This window comes from Rhizophagus irregularis, chromosome 13 (assembly GCF_026210795.1).
Source record: "Rhizophagus irregularis chromosome 13, complete sequence".
In the NCBI taxonomy this organism is placed as follows: domain Eukaryota; kingdom Fungi; phylum Glomeromycota; class Glomeromycetes; order Glomerales; family Glomeraceae; genus Rhizophagus; species Rhizophagus irregularis.
The window spans coordinates 1,884,502-1,902,282 of NC_089441.1; the positions used below are offsets into that span (position 1 = coordinate 1,884,502).

Below are 17,781 nucleotides of genomic sequence, written 5' to 3' on the forward strand. Positions count from 1 at the left end.
GACACTTACCTCATAGTAAAAAATCATATAACCGACCTACCTGTTCAAGAATTTTATAGGGTATATACTTCATACTGTGAAACTCATTGCATCTCACCCTTATCAAAGATAAACACTTCTAGAATCCTATCAAATGAGTTGAGTATAAATAGTAATCGGACTTATATAAATAAAAAGTTAACCCGAGTATATAGCATATCCAGGGAGGATCTTTACAAGAAATACCTCGGCAAAAAATGGATCCATGAAATAGATGAAATCAATATAGAAGGAATAGATATAGAAACTCCTGAGAAGCTCGCATCTGATCCAAATGCCTTAGAAAAGTTCTTGGCAAATATATATAGCATTCCTGCTAATAATCCACAAGACGTACAAGAGAAACCTGCTGAAAAAAAACCCGCTCCTGTTGAGAAGAAGCCTACTGAAGAGACCAAAAAGACTCCACCACCAGTACCACTTAAGCCCGATTGCTTGAAGGTAAAACCCGCACCTGTCATCAATGAGGATCCTATTCCTGAGGAATCTCCAGCTCCTATAGAATCAGATACTGATGAATCTATAGATAGCTTCTCGGACTGTTATCTATCTGATAAGAAACCTGATCAAGAAAATGAGCCGCCTGCTGAGGAACCTGCATTTAAAGCTGATGATGACTACGACGTTTTAGATGACTTGCTATCTGACTCAGATTTTACAACTGTGAACCCAGCTCCTGAACAACAACCCGAGTCTCCCGCAGAATTTTCTGCATCCGTCACTAAGCCTGACCCAGAACCGGCTCCTGAAGAGCAACCTATCCCAGAACCTGACACAGAACTAGAAGTTGACTGGGACCCTGAACCAAAGGAAGGTACTCGAGCACACTGGGCTTGGCATGAAAGGCACCGATGGGATCGTAAGCCATGGGTCAAGAATTCAAAGGACCAGGTCTTCAATGATCTCTACAATACAGGTAAGGATTTATGGGCTAAGTACCAAGACGTGTCAGACGACTATGACTGGGAAATACTCGCGTTTGAAGTAGAGGAATGTCCCACAACACATATTGAGAACGAGTACCAGTACTACCTTAGGGAGGTAGTAGACCGCTTCAAGGACTGGATCGAATATAATGGGAACTTACCTAAAACACATAGCCGTAAAGAACTCGCAGATCTAATAAGAGTATACAAGGAGGATCGTGATGCCGAGATTATCCCTACTACCTCTGGTTATGAAACTATGAAGATGAATAAGGGTAAGGCACGAGAAATCCCAGAGGAACGTCCAAAAACTGATATGGAACGTGAATGGGAAGCCGCCAATGGAATTGTCGACGACTGGGATGAAGAGGATCTTGATCGTGTATGCAGCAAGATTGACTCCTTTTAATAAGATAAGCACTTCTTAGTTATCTTATATTTTTTGTATAAAAAACCTATATTACAACTGAACACAATTCATAAATACATCAAATGGTTTATTCAGAGATTGTCCGTGCTTTACCTACAAGACCGGATATCAAAGAATTACAGTATTCAGGCGCAAGATTTTCCAGAGGAGCAATAGCAAGACTTGGACAGCGACTCCAATCCCGGTATCCGATACATAAATTTCAGATTCTGCTCCCCTATGAAAACTGGAAACCCGGTGGATGGACATCAGGAAACCAACCAGCCAGCCTCTTCTCACTCTTGGACCACTACGACGAAGCATAACTACCGGATGACGCAGACCCTGATTATTTTGAATGATTCATAATTTATGTGAGAGATGCCCTACCGGTTGCAGGGGGTTGCAACGGGGAGCTAAATGATTGCCTGTATGAACGCCTGAAATATATCTACGGCACATTCTCTAAAATGCCAAAGTCAATCGAAAAGCCCGAGTATATCAAAAAGGCATTAGGTCTCAATCGTGATGCTCCAGTTCCAGTCTCATATATGGATAAGGTTGAACAACTTGCAGGAAGCCTTGCACTTAATATTGTAGGGGATTCCACTCGAATTTCTAAGAGCAAATCTGACAGACGTGCAACACTTATCCTGTCTGAAGGCCACTACTCTCTTGCACTGAATCCCGGAAGACTCCACCCTAGCAAATTAGATAGAAAACAAAAGTCTCCCTTTGTTTATCGTGAAGATGGGGTTAATAATGTAGTAACAATATACAATGGTAAGACAGTTAAGTCTCTTACAGTTGGACAGTTTCAGAAAGGTAAGAACTCTGATAGTTACTCCTTCATCCCTATCGAGAAGAATTGTAAAACTGGAATATATGAAACACTTGAGGAAACATACCAGAGGATCCATGAAGAGCGGGATTCCTTCCTACAGGCTACAAAGAAGTTCGGTCTAGAAATCGACTTATCTTACCACAACTGGTCGTACAAGAGAACTGCACTCTGGCTTTTTGAACGGTTTAGTATAGGGGTTCCAGCCAATGATTCTCTTGACCCAGTCAAAGCAGAGTGGATAAGTGATGCAATGATGGGAGGTCTTATCTGGGCAGACAATGAATGGAAGGGCTATGGAAGGCAATACGACGTGACAAGTTTGTATCCAAGTATTCAGCAATCAAATGCAAACTTTCCAATCTGACAAGGTAAGTTTCAAATACTCAAAGACTTTGTAGACCATAGAGGTTATGCCTTGTATGGATTATTTCGTGCTAGCTCCCAGGGAGCGCCCAAGGGCAAGGTAAGTGGTAATGACATTCTCTTCCGACAGAATAAGAGGCGAGTCTATACATTCATTGACTTACAACGAGCAAAGAAACTTGGACTCGATATACAGTTAATCCAGAATGGAAAGCCAAATGCCTTGATATATGACAGAGAAGCAAGAATTCCTGGGACTGTAATATTTGGTGAGTATGTCCACTTTCTCTTCAATATAAAAAACCAGGGTGGCGTGGCCGGTCGTGTTGCAAAGAGAGTTCTCAATACACTATGGGGAGCACTCTGCCAGAGGAAACGCAATTACAAGACACTCACCACAGATCAAACAGATCCATTCAAGTTTCCAGAAGGCCACACACTTGACTCCATCGTACCAGTAGGATCTGACTAGTGGCGATTCCAGTTCACAAACCCAGGTAGTCCCTTCAAGGGTGAGTATCCTAGGATCGCTCCATTCTTATTAGCACATGGACGGAAGACGACTTCAGAGTTATTAGAACCATATAAGGATAAAGTACGACGCATCAATACAGATGGATTTATTCTAGAGGAACAGCCGAGTAGTCCTACGCTTATTACTTGTCCAGAAAATGCATCCAAAGCATTGAAAGCTCTCAAGTTTGAAACCGCAGGATACTGCCATGTGAAAAATGCAAACAAGGTTATCTGGACATGATTGCCAAGAATGCGGTTGGGTTTACAGTAGGTATATATATTTTTTCTTGCTTGAATGTAAAGTCAATTTGAAGATTCCTATTTATTACAAAGTACAAAAAAGTATAAGGAATCATGTCAACATATACCGAATTAGCAAGTATTATTAACCACACTGACAGCATTAGTGATGAAGTTATTTATGATGCATCATGCAATCAGTTCACCATTGTCTCTGATGAAACTGTCCTCAAGATTATCCGTGCATTAAAAGACACTATAGTAGTCGCATTAGTATCTGGGTTTAGCAAAACCAGCTATCTTGTCCAGGATCATATGAAGTATATCAAGAGAATCCAGACAGCAAAGTCTCCTGTATCATATGTGAAGTTCGTGGCCAGAAAACTCTTCCCAGATAATGCGGCATATACTGCTAAGATAGCAAAGATTCGTGAATCATACAAGAATAAACAAGCTCTTTTAGACAAACTTGAGGCCCTCTTCGAGTTGTATTATAATGTAACTAAGGACTCATTAACAGGTCCCCCAAAGCGAGCTGTCACTATGAATGAGGCTGAGAAAACCTTAGCAGAACTTCTTGCATAAGCGGCTCCTGTACGAATTTAGTTTATATTTTTTATCCATTTGTAATGGGCATACAGTAATTGAAGATGGCTATAGTATAAGTAACATAACATTATGTTGGACCGATTACCAGTAGAAATAGTCGAACGCATTGTTGCAAAGATCCCAGATACTGACCTTATTGCAGCGAGTAAAGTAGATAGTGTGTGGTGGCAGGAGGTTCGTCAAGAAGCATATAAGAGATGGAAAAATTACGCTACTACAATTGGGCATGTCCAAGCTCTTGGAAAGCCGTTTGAAAAAGGGAATATTGACTGGATATCATTTGAAGATGTAAACGACTTCTATAAAAGATGGATAGACCGCCTCACTGAGGATCAGCTTTATATTATGGAGAAAATGCTTAGGAATGGGATGGTCGTGAACCCCCAGGAAAGGGAAACCATAGAGTTTGCATTAAGTGAACATAGATGGGGAGGCGATCCTTGGAGATTGGACTGGAAGTGGAATGATTGGACTCAACAGGAGTAAGCATTTTGTACTTGACTTTCGTAGGAATTACCCTGCAGAGTCATATTTTTTAGATCCGGCCGGCATTACCGCGTAATCCCGAATTACCGAAAAAGGAAATTTATGTTACACAGGGTTCCAAACGCATTCTTACCAAATCGATTTTTTGTGGAACGGGTATCGCCCAAAAAGGAAATGATCTACGTACCGCATGAAATCACGTGACACTCTACACATTTGTTCAGGGTATCACGTGACATGAACTCAGTTCACATTTTCTGTAATATAATCCATAGTTTTTCCATGAATGCATTCTAGGCCAATAACCCAGTAACTTATTTATCAGGTATCCTTGCATTTTTTTGACAAGGATTGATGACCATGTAACCTTATCATCAGGTATCCTTGCATTTTTGATAAGGACTGATGACCATGTAACCTCATCATCAGGTATTCTTGTATTTTTTGATAAGGACTGATGACCATGTCACTTGGTTATTATAAATTGAAGAAAACTATTAGATATGTAGACACGTACAGAAAAAAGACATGTCTTACCCTTATATAGCTAACCCTATAACTGGACGTCCAATTATTATCGGTGGAGATACCTTTAATCGAATAGTTATGGAATCCCATGATTATATTGATGGAAGGCTTGTCCGTAGACAAACTGCACCTCCACCTGAAGAGCAACCTGTATATTTAAATACAGATACAGGACGTTATGTTCGACATGGTACTAGAACATATCATAGACTGATTGAGAGTGACTATGAGGTAGTTGAGGATTACTACCTTGTCCATTATGAAGAAGAGGCGCTTATAGAGGAAATCATCAATGAAACACGCTATAATGAGGAAAATCTTGATGGGCAGCGGTTAACTTTCAATGATATACAACAAATCAGGACCGCTATTCAAGCTGACCAAGATGAATATGATGATTTTATCTTACAGCAGGATACGACTAACGGGACACCTTCCTCCGGTCCTTCCGGTCGTCCACGAACTTTGGAGGACCATACCCCAAGACTTGCAGAGCTTAATATTGAGTTGTGTAGGGAATGTCTCATGCCTGTAAGCCCAAGTGACTTAACGGACAAGTTGTGCAAGGACTGCTCCAAATAGTTACTTAATTTTGAATAATTCTTTTTTACATAAAGAAAGATAGCCATGTCAACATCAATCGTAATAAACCAGTGCCAAAACTGTGGAGTAATCACTCCAAAAACAGCATATAGAGGATTATCCAGTGTATTATACAGACAGATTATAAAGAAGATTAGTGATGAGAATGACCCTCTACAAGCCTTGGGACTTGCTAGGGATAAGTTAGTTCAGATCATTCGTCGGGGAAGTAATGTGGACTTTACACAATTGTTTACACAAAAACTGGATATGAATATTATGGATGGAGAGCCATATGAAGATATTAGGAAGTGGCTTCTCGAACAGCTTATAGCCATAGGTTATGACAGTGGAGAAATTGCTTTATATCAATTTCTAAGGGATACATATCCAGATGGTATTGACGAGCCTTTCACTACATTCTATGAGAACTATGTAAATCATATAAGTAATCCAATGACTAAGAACTTTGCTTCTCGTGCTTTAGGAGCAATAGGGTTGAAGGCTAAGATGTTAAGGATTGACTTTGAAGGCCGTAAAAAAAGTGCTATGATTCTTAGAGCTTCTGCAGACGAATTACTTGATATTCTCACAAGATACTATTAATCCCTACTTGTAATGCTCGACGGTCCATGTGGCTCTTAGAAAAGATTTGTAGAAGGACTTCAATACCTTCTATTATTTGTTTATTATCCAGAGGGCGACTAGACTTCAGGGCTTCATATCGGGAGAATAACTCCTTCACATTCTCAGTTTTCAGAGTTTCAGTCTTTGCAGTCCTACCCTGTACTTTTGCTAAGAAATCCTGAAAGTCAGCTCCTAGGGTCTTACCAGAGAGTCCATAAGCTTCCCGAAAGACATATTTAATCCAGGTATCTGCATTCTTGGCTAAGACACCAGGTACAAGTAAATGTTAACGTTCTTTAGAGGATGGAAATACCCGAGCAAATTCAATCAAGTGTCCACCTTTTTTTGCTTCAAATACAGCTTTCTGACCATAGGGACTAAACTTGGATCGAACTGTGATTGAACTGGGTTCAGACTGAGATCGAACTGGGTTCAAACTTGGATCAAACTGAGATTGAACTGAGATCGAACTAGGATTGAACTGAGATTGCTCTGTGATCGAACTGAGACTAGTATCCCATCTTACTCGAATGGACAGTGGATCACTTTTGGACCATCTAAGATCAAACACTACAAATTCACGTTGCAGAGTAAGATCATTAATTACTGGTGCTAATGACTCTGATTCTTCTGTATATAGGCGGATGATTCTCTTGGTATCTGTAAGGCTCCCATGACCTCCATGCAGTGAGATGTAGTTAACATTTTCTCGAATAGCCTTAGGAATGGCAAAGAATCTTTGGGCTACATAAATACATGAAATATTTTTGTGTCGTCCATGTGTAAAGTAACCAGTGATGAGATCCTGGATTTTTTTAGGTGCATCCATCAGATCCTCGAAGATTACTACAGTAGCTTGAGTAGGGTCGAAGGAGTCAATCTCTGGAATCTCACTATGGGTTACTGCAGTGAATGGGATCTTCTCCTCTTTGAAAAAATCATGTACAACTGCCCACTTCGGCTCGTCAAGATATCTGCCAACTAAAAGTACTGCATCACATAGTACATACCGATTACCATCCTCCTTTGCTTTCTTGTCACCCATTAACAAATTAATGATCATAGTTGTCTTACCTGAGTCTGAGCTACCTGCTACGGCTAATCGAAAGGGCCATGATGGAGCAAACTTATTGCCTTGTCTTGAGTCGGTCGTGTACTCGTCCAAATTGTATACATAAAGATCCATTTGAATTTTATTCTAACTTAGTTTAAATACTATGTCGACATCAACACCAATTCCAGTTTATACTCCTTCAGAACCTACTGGACCGCCTCCTGCACACTTGTTCAATGAAAAAGACGATGATGAATTAGTTAGAATACTAAAGGCTCATGCAAATTTATTGACTACCAGGGGTCGTTTAACTGTTGATTCAGAGATACAGGAGGCAAATAATCAAATCAAACATATTATTAATATATTAATGTATCGCTGTAAAGCAAAACATGAAGAACTTGGTATTACAAAAGATTTGTTAGTTTTTGCACAAGGTAAGATAAATGCATTTGATGAAACGTTTACTAATTTAGAACGTCAATTAGTTATTATACATGCTGCCAATGATAATTTTATAGAAGAAAACCATAACCTGCAAAGAGATTATGATACTATGGTAGAGCTTCGTCGACGGGCTATAGGTGAACGTAATCAGGCACGACATAAACGTAATGTATTACAAGCAGATTATACTCAAGCAGTAAGGGATCGTAATGAGGCTCAAAATGCTGTGAATCGTGGTAATATCCTTTTAAATCATTGGCGGCTGAGGGCTACTCGGACTGGAGGACAACTTGTATTGGTTAATGTGCAACTTAGACAGGTTAATGCACAGCTAGCACATGCTAATAATAGGGTGCGTTTTAGGATTCAGACATTAGGGAGACTTAGAAATAGACTTTTCAACAGATAGCTGCTCTTAGAATTCAGGTACAATGGTTTTGAATTAGACAATTGAACCCTCCTCCACCTTTTTTAAACAATCCACTAGAGACGATATGGCTACCACTGCGATAGGATTGCCGATTTTTGAGGGTAAAGCTACTGATGAGATTGATACATTTGTTAGGCTTTATATGGGTTATCTTGATACTATTAATCTTAACCCATACGCTGCTGGAGGGCCACCAGAGTCTTGGAAAAGAGCTATGGGTATACTTAGAAGCTGCATGGCTGGTGAAGCGGCTGAATGGTTTGATCGAGAAATTACAGGAAAAAATTGGGAACTTTCTGGTATCACTTCAAGAGGTGGAGCTAATTTAGCTGCTTTTGTAGCATTAGTAATACCAGAAGGTGCAGGAGGACCAAATGCAGGTACCTATGTAAATGGGTCTGAAGCACATGTTTATGCTACAGATGGAGCTAATGCATTAGTAACTATTAGAGCAGCATTTATTCCTACCCATGATTTAATAGGTTAAGATAAAGCTTGGGGAAGAGCTGGTGCTCGTCCAACAGATAGAGCTGCTCTAGCTACTGCAGATGCTGGTGTTGCTGCTAATAATAATCGTTCTATAGTTTTTCCAGGTATTAAACCTAACCAGGCACTTTATTGGCTTAGAACACAATTCCCAACTATTTTAGATGAAAAGAAACGTATCCGTTTTAACAGTCTTTATCAGGAAAATGAGCCAGTTGATGCATTTTATAGAACTGTAAAGAGGGCTGGAAAATTACTAAAACTAACTGATGATCTTATTATCGACCAGTTCTTTAGAGGTCTTTCGGCTGATAATATTTTTGAAGCAGAAAGGTTTAGTAATCTTAATCCTGATGACTTGGTTAAACATCTGAGAAATTTAGAACGGAGAAGGGCTGAAATGCGCTTGGGGTTACAAGATAGAAATCGACAACTTCAAGCAGATTACAGTAATGTAACTCAACCTCCGTTAGGAAAACAGGAACCTGTCGTACTGACATCAAAGTCATCTGGGGTTACTCAAGAACAATTACAAGAGTTACTTAAGGCTCAAGCTGAGGAACTTACCAAGAATTTTCAGGTGCAATTTAAACAATTACAGGCTCGGCCAGTTCGTAATCTACCAGTCTATAGACAGCAGATTAAACCTGTTTGACCAAAACCACAGAGACGTGTTGTTCAGGATCCTCAGGATCCTGATTGGGATGATGGTTATGTAGAACCTGATGTTGGTGATGACCCTGATGCTCCTGAATGGACTTTGGATGATCATCAAAATGCTATTGATCTTATTATGGGATATAAACGTGGGACGTCTAAAATACTTACAAAACAACTTCAGAAGGCTAAAGATAGACGTGATGATCTGGATTTGGCCTGAGCAATGAGAAACCTTGATCTTAATGATGATGCTATGGACATTGATACTGCGAGTTTTAGTGAAAAGGTAGAATTGAGAGAAAAAGATGGTGATGTCTATATGGTTCGTGTTGGGTCAAAAAAAAAGTAGGTTCGAGTATCTCAAAACTTCTTAAGTCGTCCCAAATAAGACAGCAGTTAGCTCTTCTAGTGTGCCATTGAAAGGCAAAGCAACCCCTGTTAAGATTCCTGTGAAAGTTACTGGTAGTAAGTCTACACCTGCAAAAGCTGTTACTAAGAATGACTTATTAAGCCTGTTAAGGTCTGCAGACTTTAGGAAATTACTCCGTGAGATTCTTCAGGAGGAGTTATTGCCTGCTAGAAAAGTCACAGAGATTCCGGAGGACCTAGTTGAGGAGGAACAAGAAGAGGATATCAGGGTAGACGATCCTATGGATATTGACATAGCTTGTTTAGAGAATACTAAAGATCTTTTAGCACTGGATGGGAAGGTTAATGGAATAGCAATTCAGTGTTTAGCAGACACTTGTGCTAATGCGTCTTTTATTCAGAGAGAAGCTGCTGAGGAATTAGGGTTGGATATCGACAAGAGTATTACATACAACATATCTGGTGCTTCAGGAACAGGTAGGACATTCGGCATGGTAAAGGGAGTGTTAATCAAACTTACTCCTGATTATGCTATCACTGAGGATCTTGCAGTTTTAGATGGATACAAGCATAGGGAGATTGGGTTAAGCCGAACGTGTCTGAAACGTTACAATTATGATGTCCATGAATCACGTGAACATATAGCCTTTACCTGTGATGGGAAGAATGTTTTTATCCCGATAGTTCCTGATGCTAATCGAGGGGATAAAAAATAAGACCCTTTAATTCTTCTATTTTTTTTTATTCCCAAAATTTGTGAATTAAGTCAGGGACATCCTCCTTCAACCGGTCAGCAGGTTCCCAAGTAGCCTCAGTGTCTGGATAGCGCTCCCACTTAACCAAATACTGGTCTTGACCTTTTCTAATGTGATGCCGAAGTATCTGCTCAGGAACAAATCTTTCAGGTTGTCCTCTTATCACAGAGTCAGGTGGAGGCTTTTCATTAATAGGAACTACTTGCAATTCCTTTTGGGTATATGCACATCTGGATACACCTAATCGACCATGTGGTCCGTTAAGAAGATATGTAGGAGGCTGTTCAGGTGAGAGTATCATTTTTTTGATTACACGAATGTTTGGGTTCCATCTTATGTCTCCTGTACAGAATTTTCCATGAAGTTTGTTACCAAGTACAGAAATAGGTTCATCTAACTTGACTCTGACACGTGCTCCTTCAGAGAGGAGATCCGTCTTTTTTGACACTTTGGGTGACCCTGTCGGAATGTCTGGGGGATTTCTCTGCCAGAGTTCATTTACTTTACTCACTATATTATGGAAATCTTCTGACCATTCCACGGATGTCACCCCAGTTTTCAACTCCTGTGCTACCATTCGTTTAAGAAGGGGTTCTTGGATGGCTTGGATAGCTCTTTCAGCATAAGATTGCTGTTTATGCCTTCCTGGCTCTCCGAACCTCATCATTACCCCTAGGCTGTTCAGGAAAAAATCACGTACCTGATCATTGGTGAATTCTGATCCGAAGTCTGTCTCCAGTCGGTGTGTTGGAGGCTTGATACGATTTCTTCTGTAGATTTTGACAAACCCATTTAGAACTCTATTTGCAGTCTTATCCTTTAGGGGTTCTGCATCAACTCTCTTTCCTGCAACTTCCACCACTACGAGAAAATAGTGGAATCCTTTGGGGTCAACTGGCATCTCTGCAAGATCTGCCTGATGTGTTGCATTTGGTTTCCATACAATTACCTTTGGGCGTTCTGTTGACTTTTCCTTTAGGGGCTTTTTGTATAGGTTGTAGTGCTCTTTACCTTTTAGAATTCGTGCTGGTACTCCGGAGAGATTGTAGTATTTGTAATAATTCTCTAAATGCGACATATTACGACAAATTAAAGGAATGGTTTTAGACTTCAAATCTTAAAATGACACGTTTTTACTGCCTAAAGTGCAAGAAGGAAACTGAGACAGCTAGTGAAATACAAGATATGACTACAAATGGGCATTACCAGCTGCATGGTGACTGCACAATTTGTGGTATGCATAAGAATACTTTTACTGGAATAGACTGGGTGATCAAGAAGAAGACTAAGGAGAAAAAAAAAGAAACCGCTGCTAAGAGACAGCAGACGGCTTACAATCGGCAATGCAAAAAACTTGGACAGAAAATCTTAGATTCTGATGACACGTGTAAACAGTGTATTGATAAATGCCTTAAGGAGGCAAAAAAGAGGAAGACGGATTAGTACTGTCTTCTAAACTTATCTGGATATGCTCTATTCTCAATACCCATTGTTCAATTATATATTTTTTCTGACGGGGGCGGGACGGGGTTGGTCTTACTGGCTTTATAGACCTTCTAGGGGCTTATCTGCTAACTTATCTGGTTTGCTATCTCACTGCTTCCAACAGATTATTAGACGGAATCCTGATTATATGACAGAACTATGACAGAATGACAGATCTGGGGGGTAAAATCAAAACTTTTTTCTGGGGATACCCCTCTCCCGATTTTTCTGAAACATCTGTCATATCCGTCATATCTGTCATACCCCTCTGATTCTATCGTATTTTCCTTTCTTTTCCCTTATTTTATCCTTTTTTAGTATATTGTTATATGACTGATGTTAATGACAGATGGTGACAGATATAGGGGATTCCTGATCCCCCGTAGGGGGGATATAGGTACTGCGAGGCCGTGAGGCCGAGGTGGGTGGAGCGGTAGCGAGACCCACATCCAGCCCGACGACTATTGCAAAAATTTTAAACTTGACTAATGAGGAATTTAATGGTTACAAAGTTTGTAATATATAAATATGTAATTGTTGATATAATTCATGTATTATCATTTTAGGATTTAACTTTTATATATTTTACTAGTCAAGTATACGTGACCTAATTGAAGCGTATATCGATGTTGAAACGTCCTGGGAAAAGCAGGAGAGGAGAGCAATATTAAAAATTATCGAGAAGGTGAGTATATTGTAAATTAATCATACTTTAAATCAATACATTTATAATACATTTAACAAAATTTTTTTTTCAGTTCAAAGTGAATAATAGTCATTTTCCCAAAACAACAGGAGATTGGGCTATCAAAGAATTATTTCACCGCTCGATGAACAATAAACGTAAATAATAATTTCATCTTTTGAATTATATTTATTTATAAAAATAAATACGTATTAATTTTTGAATTTTATAAAAGGTGCCCACCAAAAAAAAACTAAAGAAGAAGGAAACGGAAGTTATTTTAAAAAAGAATAAATCGGTGATCACTAGAGATAAAATTAAAAACAAAGTGGTCATTAGTAGTAGTGGAACTGCAGATGATTTATCAGATAAGGTATAATATATATAGTATAAGCATTTTGTTAAAAACATATTTTTAACTTCAGTTATATCTCTTTTAAACTTTTCTTGAAGTCTGATAATAACGATAATAATACAGACGTTGACGATACCAATACAAATGTCAGCGGAAAGAGCAGAAAGAAAAAAAATGATAATAATACAGACGTTGACAATACCAATACATTTGTCAGCGGAAAGAGCGGAAAGAAAAAAAATGATAATAGTACAGATGTTGGCAATACAAATGCCAGCGAAAAGAGCGGGAAGAAAAAAAATGAAAGAAAAAAATCTGGGCGGATTTCCAATCAACCGCGAAAAGGTAATAATTAATATTTATTTTTTCATTTTATATTACAAAAAATTTTTTATAATAATCAATTAATTTTTATTTTTATTTTAGATTATAACGAAAATAATAAAGTAAGTTATTTAATTTGAAATTAATTAGTTACAAATACTAATATTTTATTTTATTTCATAAATTAGAGATAACATACATAATATGCATATATATTTTAAATAAAGTAAATTTTTGTGTTGTCGTATTGCTTTTGTAATGAAATTTTGTAACTAATGCAAAATTAAAGTTTAAAAGTTCATTTTTCGTTAGTTAAAATTTTGTGTCACTACTTATCCGGTTAGTTTGGAAAATAAAAGAAATTGTCCAATTAAAATTAAATTATATTATACCACGTGATCTGATCATCAAAATAAATAATAAATATAACGTAGAAAATATTTGTTTATTTTTTTATTTCTTCAAACTTTTTTTCTTTTTTCTTCAAACTTTTCTTTTCGTTTATTTATTTTTTAACTTTTTTACATTACTAACTTACTTTTTTCACTACGCAGAATTTATTTTTTAACTTTTTTACATTACTAACTTACTTTTTTCACTACGCAGAAAATATTTGTTTATTTTTTTTAACCTTTTTTTTCTTCAAACTTTTTTTCTTCAAACTTTCTTTTCGGTAAGAAAATTTATTTTTTTTTATCCTTTTATTTATTTTCTAACTTTTTTACATTTCAATTACTAACTTGCTTTTTTCACTAACTTTATACTTTTTTTTATTATTACTAACGCTAACAAACGCTAACAATTACTTTCCATACTACTTACTAATTTGCTTTCTTTATTAACTTCATACTTTTTTATTTTTAATATTAATAATTTACTTACAATAATTTATTTTACTTTCTTTTTTTTTATTATTACTAACGCTAACAAATGCTAACAATTTACTTTCCATACTACTTACTAATTCTAATTTTGCTTTCTTTACTAACTTCATACTTTTTTATTTTTAATATTAATAATTTACTTATACCAATAATTTACTTTACTTTCTTTAATATTTGATTTTATTTTCTTTATACATTTATAGTTTTAATTTATAGTTTATATCTAATACAGCGATAGTATATTATTTATGAATTATTATATATATATATTTATATTTTTTTATAGTTTTCTACATTTATAATTCATATCAAATATAGTGTTTTATTTTGTATATTAAATTAATAAAAATCCATAATTTCACTTTATAAATTTGCTTGTCGTTAATCGTTACTGACCAAATTTTAACTTACTGTAATCATAATTCCTAAAATTCGGCCCACAATAATTCCTAAATTCGGCTTACAATAATTCCTAAATTTGCCATAATAATTCTTAATAATTCGGCCCACAATAATTCCTAAATTCGGCCATAATAATTCCTAATAATTCCTAAAATTCGGCTCACAATAATTTCTAAATTCGGCCCAGAATAATTCCTAAAATTCGGCCCAAAATTTGGCTCAAAAATTAGACAATAATTATATAAAATCAGGTCATAAATTGGATGATTATTGTATGATTGCCATACAACTATTGTGTGATTTATTGCAATTTTTAGCACAATTATTGTATGGTCAAATATACAGAAATCATAGTGAATTTAATTGGATGTTTTTTCAACAAAAATCACACAGGCTTTTTTCATAGGGATAGCACCATGCCGTACTACAACCAACCGGTCCTATCGCGGGACTGCAGCAATAAGCTGGCACCCGCGAGCTTACTAAAAGTAAGCGCTTATGCTCCAACCCTCACATAGTACTATACCGCTCCAAGAAAATTCCCAACCAGCCCTACTGTGAGACTGCAGCAAAAGCTGTTACTCACAGGCTTACGTAGTAAGCACGCTACGCCCCCGCCCATGCATAGCATCATGCTGCTCCAACAAAAGTACCCTAAAAACAAGAAAAGCCTTTTTTCACCACTACCTCCAAATAATGAAGACGAAAAGAGTATGATAAACTGAATATGAATGAGATGAGAACAAAAAAGTAGGAAAGAAAGAGTGAGAGATGACAAAAGTAGAGTGAGGGTAAAGAGAGCGAAAAAAACTTGAAGACAAGAGTGGAAAGGGTGAGAAAGGGGAGACTACAAATTTTATAAGGTTTGGGTGGGAATAAAAATTAATAGTTTATTTTGATTGATCATGCATATAATTTACACAATTATTATATATTCTGATTATATGATGACTCATGATTATATTTATTGAGCTATATACAAAGTTTCAAAAATAAAAAATAAATGAACCTTCAATAATACAAGATGCACATATTCGACGTAAAAGCAAAAGTTTGGAAATCATGAATAGAGTGAATTTGCGTTCGATTTAATCGTTGGATGTTGAATTAAAGGAGAGATTGAGAAGTGATTTATACGCGTGTAAAAATGCTTCGAGCTTAATTATTTATTATTTGAATTTTTTTATTACTTTTTAGTTTTTTGAAGAATAATTCTCTGCCTATTTATAAACAAAACATATGGTATTTTATCAATATAGTCAATTCTTTGCATATATCATTAATTAACTTTAAATAAAGTCATTTGAACGCCATTATAATCAATTAATCATCAATTAACACCTTGTCTCTTTTTCATATTCGTGTAGAATGTTTACTATTCCAAAATTATATAATTAAAACACAATTTCTACAAAAAAATAAGCCGTGTTGATTTTTGAAAAAAGAAAATCTGTTCCGTGGATGTGTGGCGCAAGTATTGAATTAAAATAAAATATCATTTTATTTTCTGTGATCACACATTTTATTTTTTCGTGATTCGTTTTAAATATGAATGAGATTTATTATTAATCAAAAGAAGTGTTTTTGTGCTTTATCAATAAACTTTACCCACGTGATCAGCTAACTTTTGTCTCTAGAAATTAGGTTAGCCAAATGTTTGAGATCGTCAGCTATGTCTATGTTTTCTATAAACTATTTATTAAGGTACAGTTTGTTGTGATATTGTTTTGATAATTAGGCGGAACAGAAATATGTGTTTGTAAAGGATTAAATATATTAAGTTGAATTAAGTGATCATTGTAAGTTAATAATCTGTAATAAGGATGACTATATTTTAAATATATGAAAAAAATTATAGCCATAATAAATGGTTGGAAGTAAACTTTTTTTTTGTTTCATGGATTAAAATAGAAATAGAATGCTTAATCTGAAGGATGCATTTTGGTTTTAACGAACCAATATATTAGGGATAATGCAAGAAATAACCTTGACAAGGTAAAATTGTGTTTTTCTGGGAGCGAGGTTTTGATCCATTGTGTCTATTTGTTTAGATATCCAATGTTCTGCATAAAGGATGGGAATTGATTGAGGGAAGGGTGTTGACGTGAGAAGTTTTCCATATGTGACGTCTTTAATGGTAGTAGACCATGATGCAATCCATTTGGTCTTCCTTGATGGGAAAGGTTCGCCTTCGACGGGTGGAGGTTTAGGACGTTGTACTTTAGGATTTTGGACAAGCTCTTGTCCTAGGCCGATATTTAATCTGCCTGTATTTGTTAGTGTAATATGATCTTTGAGGAGATTATACCCTTGGGACTCTTCCATATTTGCTTTTAAGACTTTCTTTTAGTTTATTAAGTATGCTGAATCGATCGTGATAATCTGGTCCAAAAACATAATTCCTTTATGTTTAAGACTGTTGATATGTGAATAATGTGATTGTAAATATGTTGGATCAATAACATAGTGTGAGATAGGGTAAACACTACCTTTAACTTTAAAATTAAAATTGGTTGCTATTGATAAATTATAAAAACGTTAAAAAGTTAAAAATAATTTCTAGTCACGTTTTGGTCATTTCAATCATTTGATTTTGATTGGCTAATATTTATCACATAAATAATCATGTGACTATAATTAAAAAATAATGCTGGCCATAATTACATTCAAATGACGAAGTCATTTGTATTGAAAAGACATGTCATTTGTCATTTGTCATTTGAATCATTCGGTCATTTCAAGTCATTTGCCGAACACTGAATTAATGAATTAACAAATTTCCTTTTTCATGATATTTATTTATTTTAAGCAACATTAAAATATAGTCGTTAAATTATCGAAATTTATTATTTAAATTCTGTTGAAAATATCAAACTTTACAAGCGTAACGTTTAAAGCCAAAATTCATTTGGTAATCAGTATTGCTTAATTGGCACCTTATTTATACTATTTTGGGTCGCTTTCAAGTTCAGCACTTCGTGAATAATTGGTGTGTTTTTGCATGCTACTCTAGTTTATAATAAAAAATAATAATAAAATTGATAAAATGCAATTGTGAATTTAATATTTATTTAATCATATATTATTATTAAATTTCAATATTAAACTAGAAATAATTATGAAAGCGTCTCGTGGGATAAAGACTGAGTAGATTTCTGTGGCTGGATTAAGTCATGACAGAAAGATTTATGATCATTCTACATAAAACTTATTCACAATATAAACCATTATTATACCTTTATTTTCATTTTATTTATGAGAAATAAAAATAACAAT

At 36.0% G+C, this 17,781-nt stretch overlaps 6 protein-coding genes across 6 annotated transcripts; 5 read left to right on the plus strand and 1 right to left on the minus strand.

Annotated features, from left to right (window-relative positions):
- Nucleotides 1–1,457: 1,457 nt before the first annotated feature.
- Nucleotides 1,458–1,700, plus strand: OCT59_004993 (uncharacterized protein; the record flags this gene model as incomplete). Its single annotated transcript, XM_066138086.1, has 1 exon — nt 1,458–1,700. The coding sequence occupies one exon, from the start codon at nt 1,458–1,460 to the stop codon at nt 1,698–1,700; it is 243 nt and encodes an 80-aa protein (XP_065997269.1).
- A 144-nt stretch (nt 1,701–1,844) lies between these two features.
- Nucleotides 1,845–3,338, plus strand: OCT59_004994 (uncharacterized protein; the record flags this gene model as incomplete). The annotated part of the gene is made up of 3 exons (XM_066138087.1): nt 1,845–2,535; nt 2,617–2,850; nt 3,079–3,338. The coding sequence occupies 3 exons, from the start codon at nt 1,845–1,847 to the stop codon at nt 3,336–3,338; spliced, it is 1,185 nt and encodes a 394-aa protein (XP_065997270.1).
- A 113-nt stretch (nt 3,339–3,451) lies between these two features.
- On the plus strand, nt 3,452–3,922 carry OCT59_004995 (uncharacterized protein; the record flags this gene model as incomplete). The annotated part of the gene is made up of 1 exon (XM_066138088.1): nt 3,452–3,922. The coding sequence occupies one exon, from the start codon at nt 3,452–3,454 to the stop codon at nt 3,920–3,922; it is 471 nt and encodes a 156-aa protein (XP_065997271.1).
- Nucleotides 3,923–4,015: 93 nt separating this feature from the next.
- OCT59_004996 (uncharacterized protein) lies at nt 4,016–4,432 on the plus strand (the record flags this gene model as incomplete). Its single annotated transcript, XM_025311000.2, has 1 exon — nt 4,016–4,432. The coding sequence occupies one exon, from the start codon at nt 4,016–4,018 to the stop codon at nt 4,430–4,432; it is 417 nt and encodes a 138-aa protein (XP_025176186.2).
- Nucleotides 4,433–12,343: 7,911 nt separating this feature from the next.
- On the plus strand, nt 12,344–13,413 carry OCT59_004997 (uncharacterized protein; the record flags this gene model as incomplete). The annotated part of the gene is made up of 6 exons (XM_066138089.1): nt 12,344–12,385; nt 12,448–12,540; nt 12,776–12,913; nt 12,994–13,240; nt 13,322–13,341; nt 13,408–13,413. 6 exons carry the CDS (start codon nt 12,344–12,346, stop codon nt 13,411–13,413), a joined length of 546 nt encoding a protein of 181 aa, XP_065997272.1.
- Nucleotides 13,414–16,452: 3,039 nt separating this feature from the next.
- Nucleotides 16,453–16,830, minus strand: OCT59_004998 (uncharacterized protein; the record flags this gene model as incomplete). The annotated part of the gene is made up of 1 exon (XM_066138090.1): nt 16,453–16,830. The coding sequence occupies one exon, from the start codon at nt 16,828–16,830 to the stop codon at nt 16,453–16,455; it is 378 nt and encodes a 125-aa protein (XP_065997273.1).
- Between the last annotated feature and the right edge of the window lie 951 nt (nt 16,831–17,781).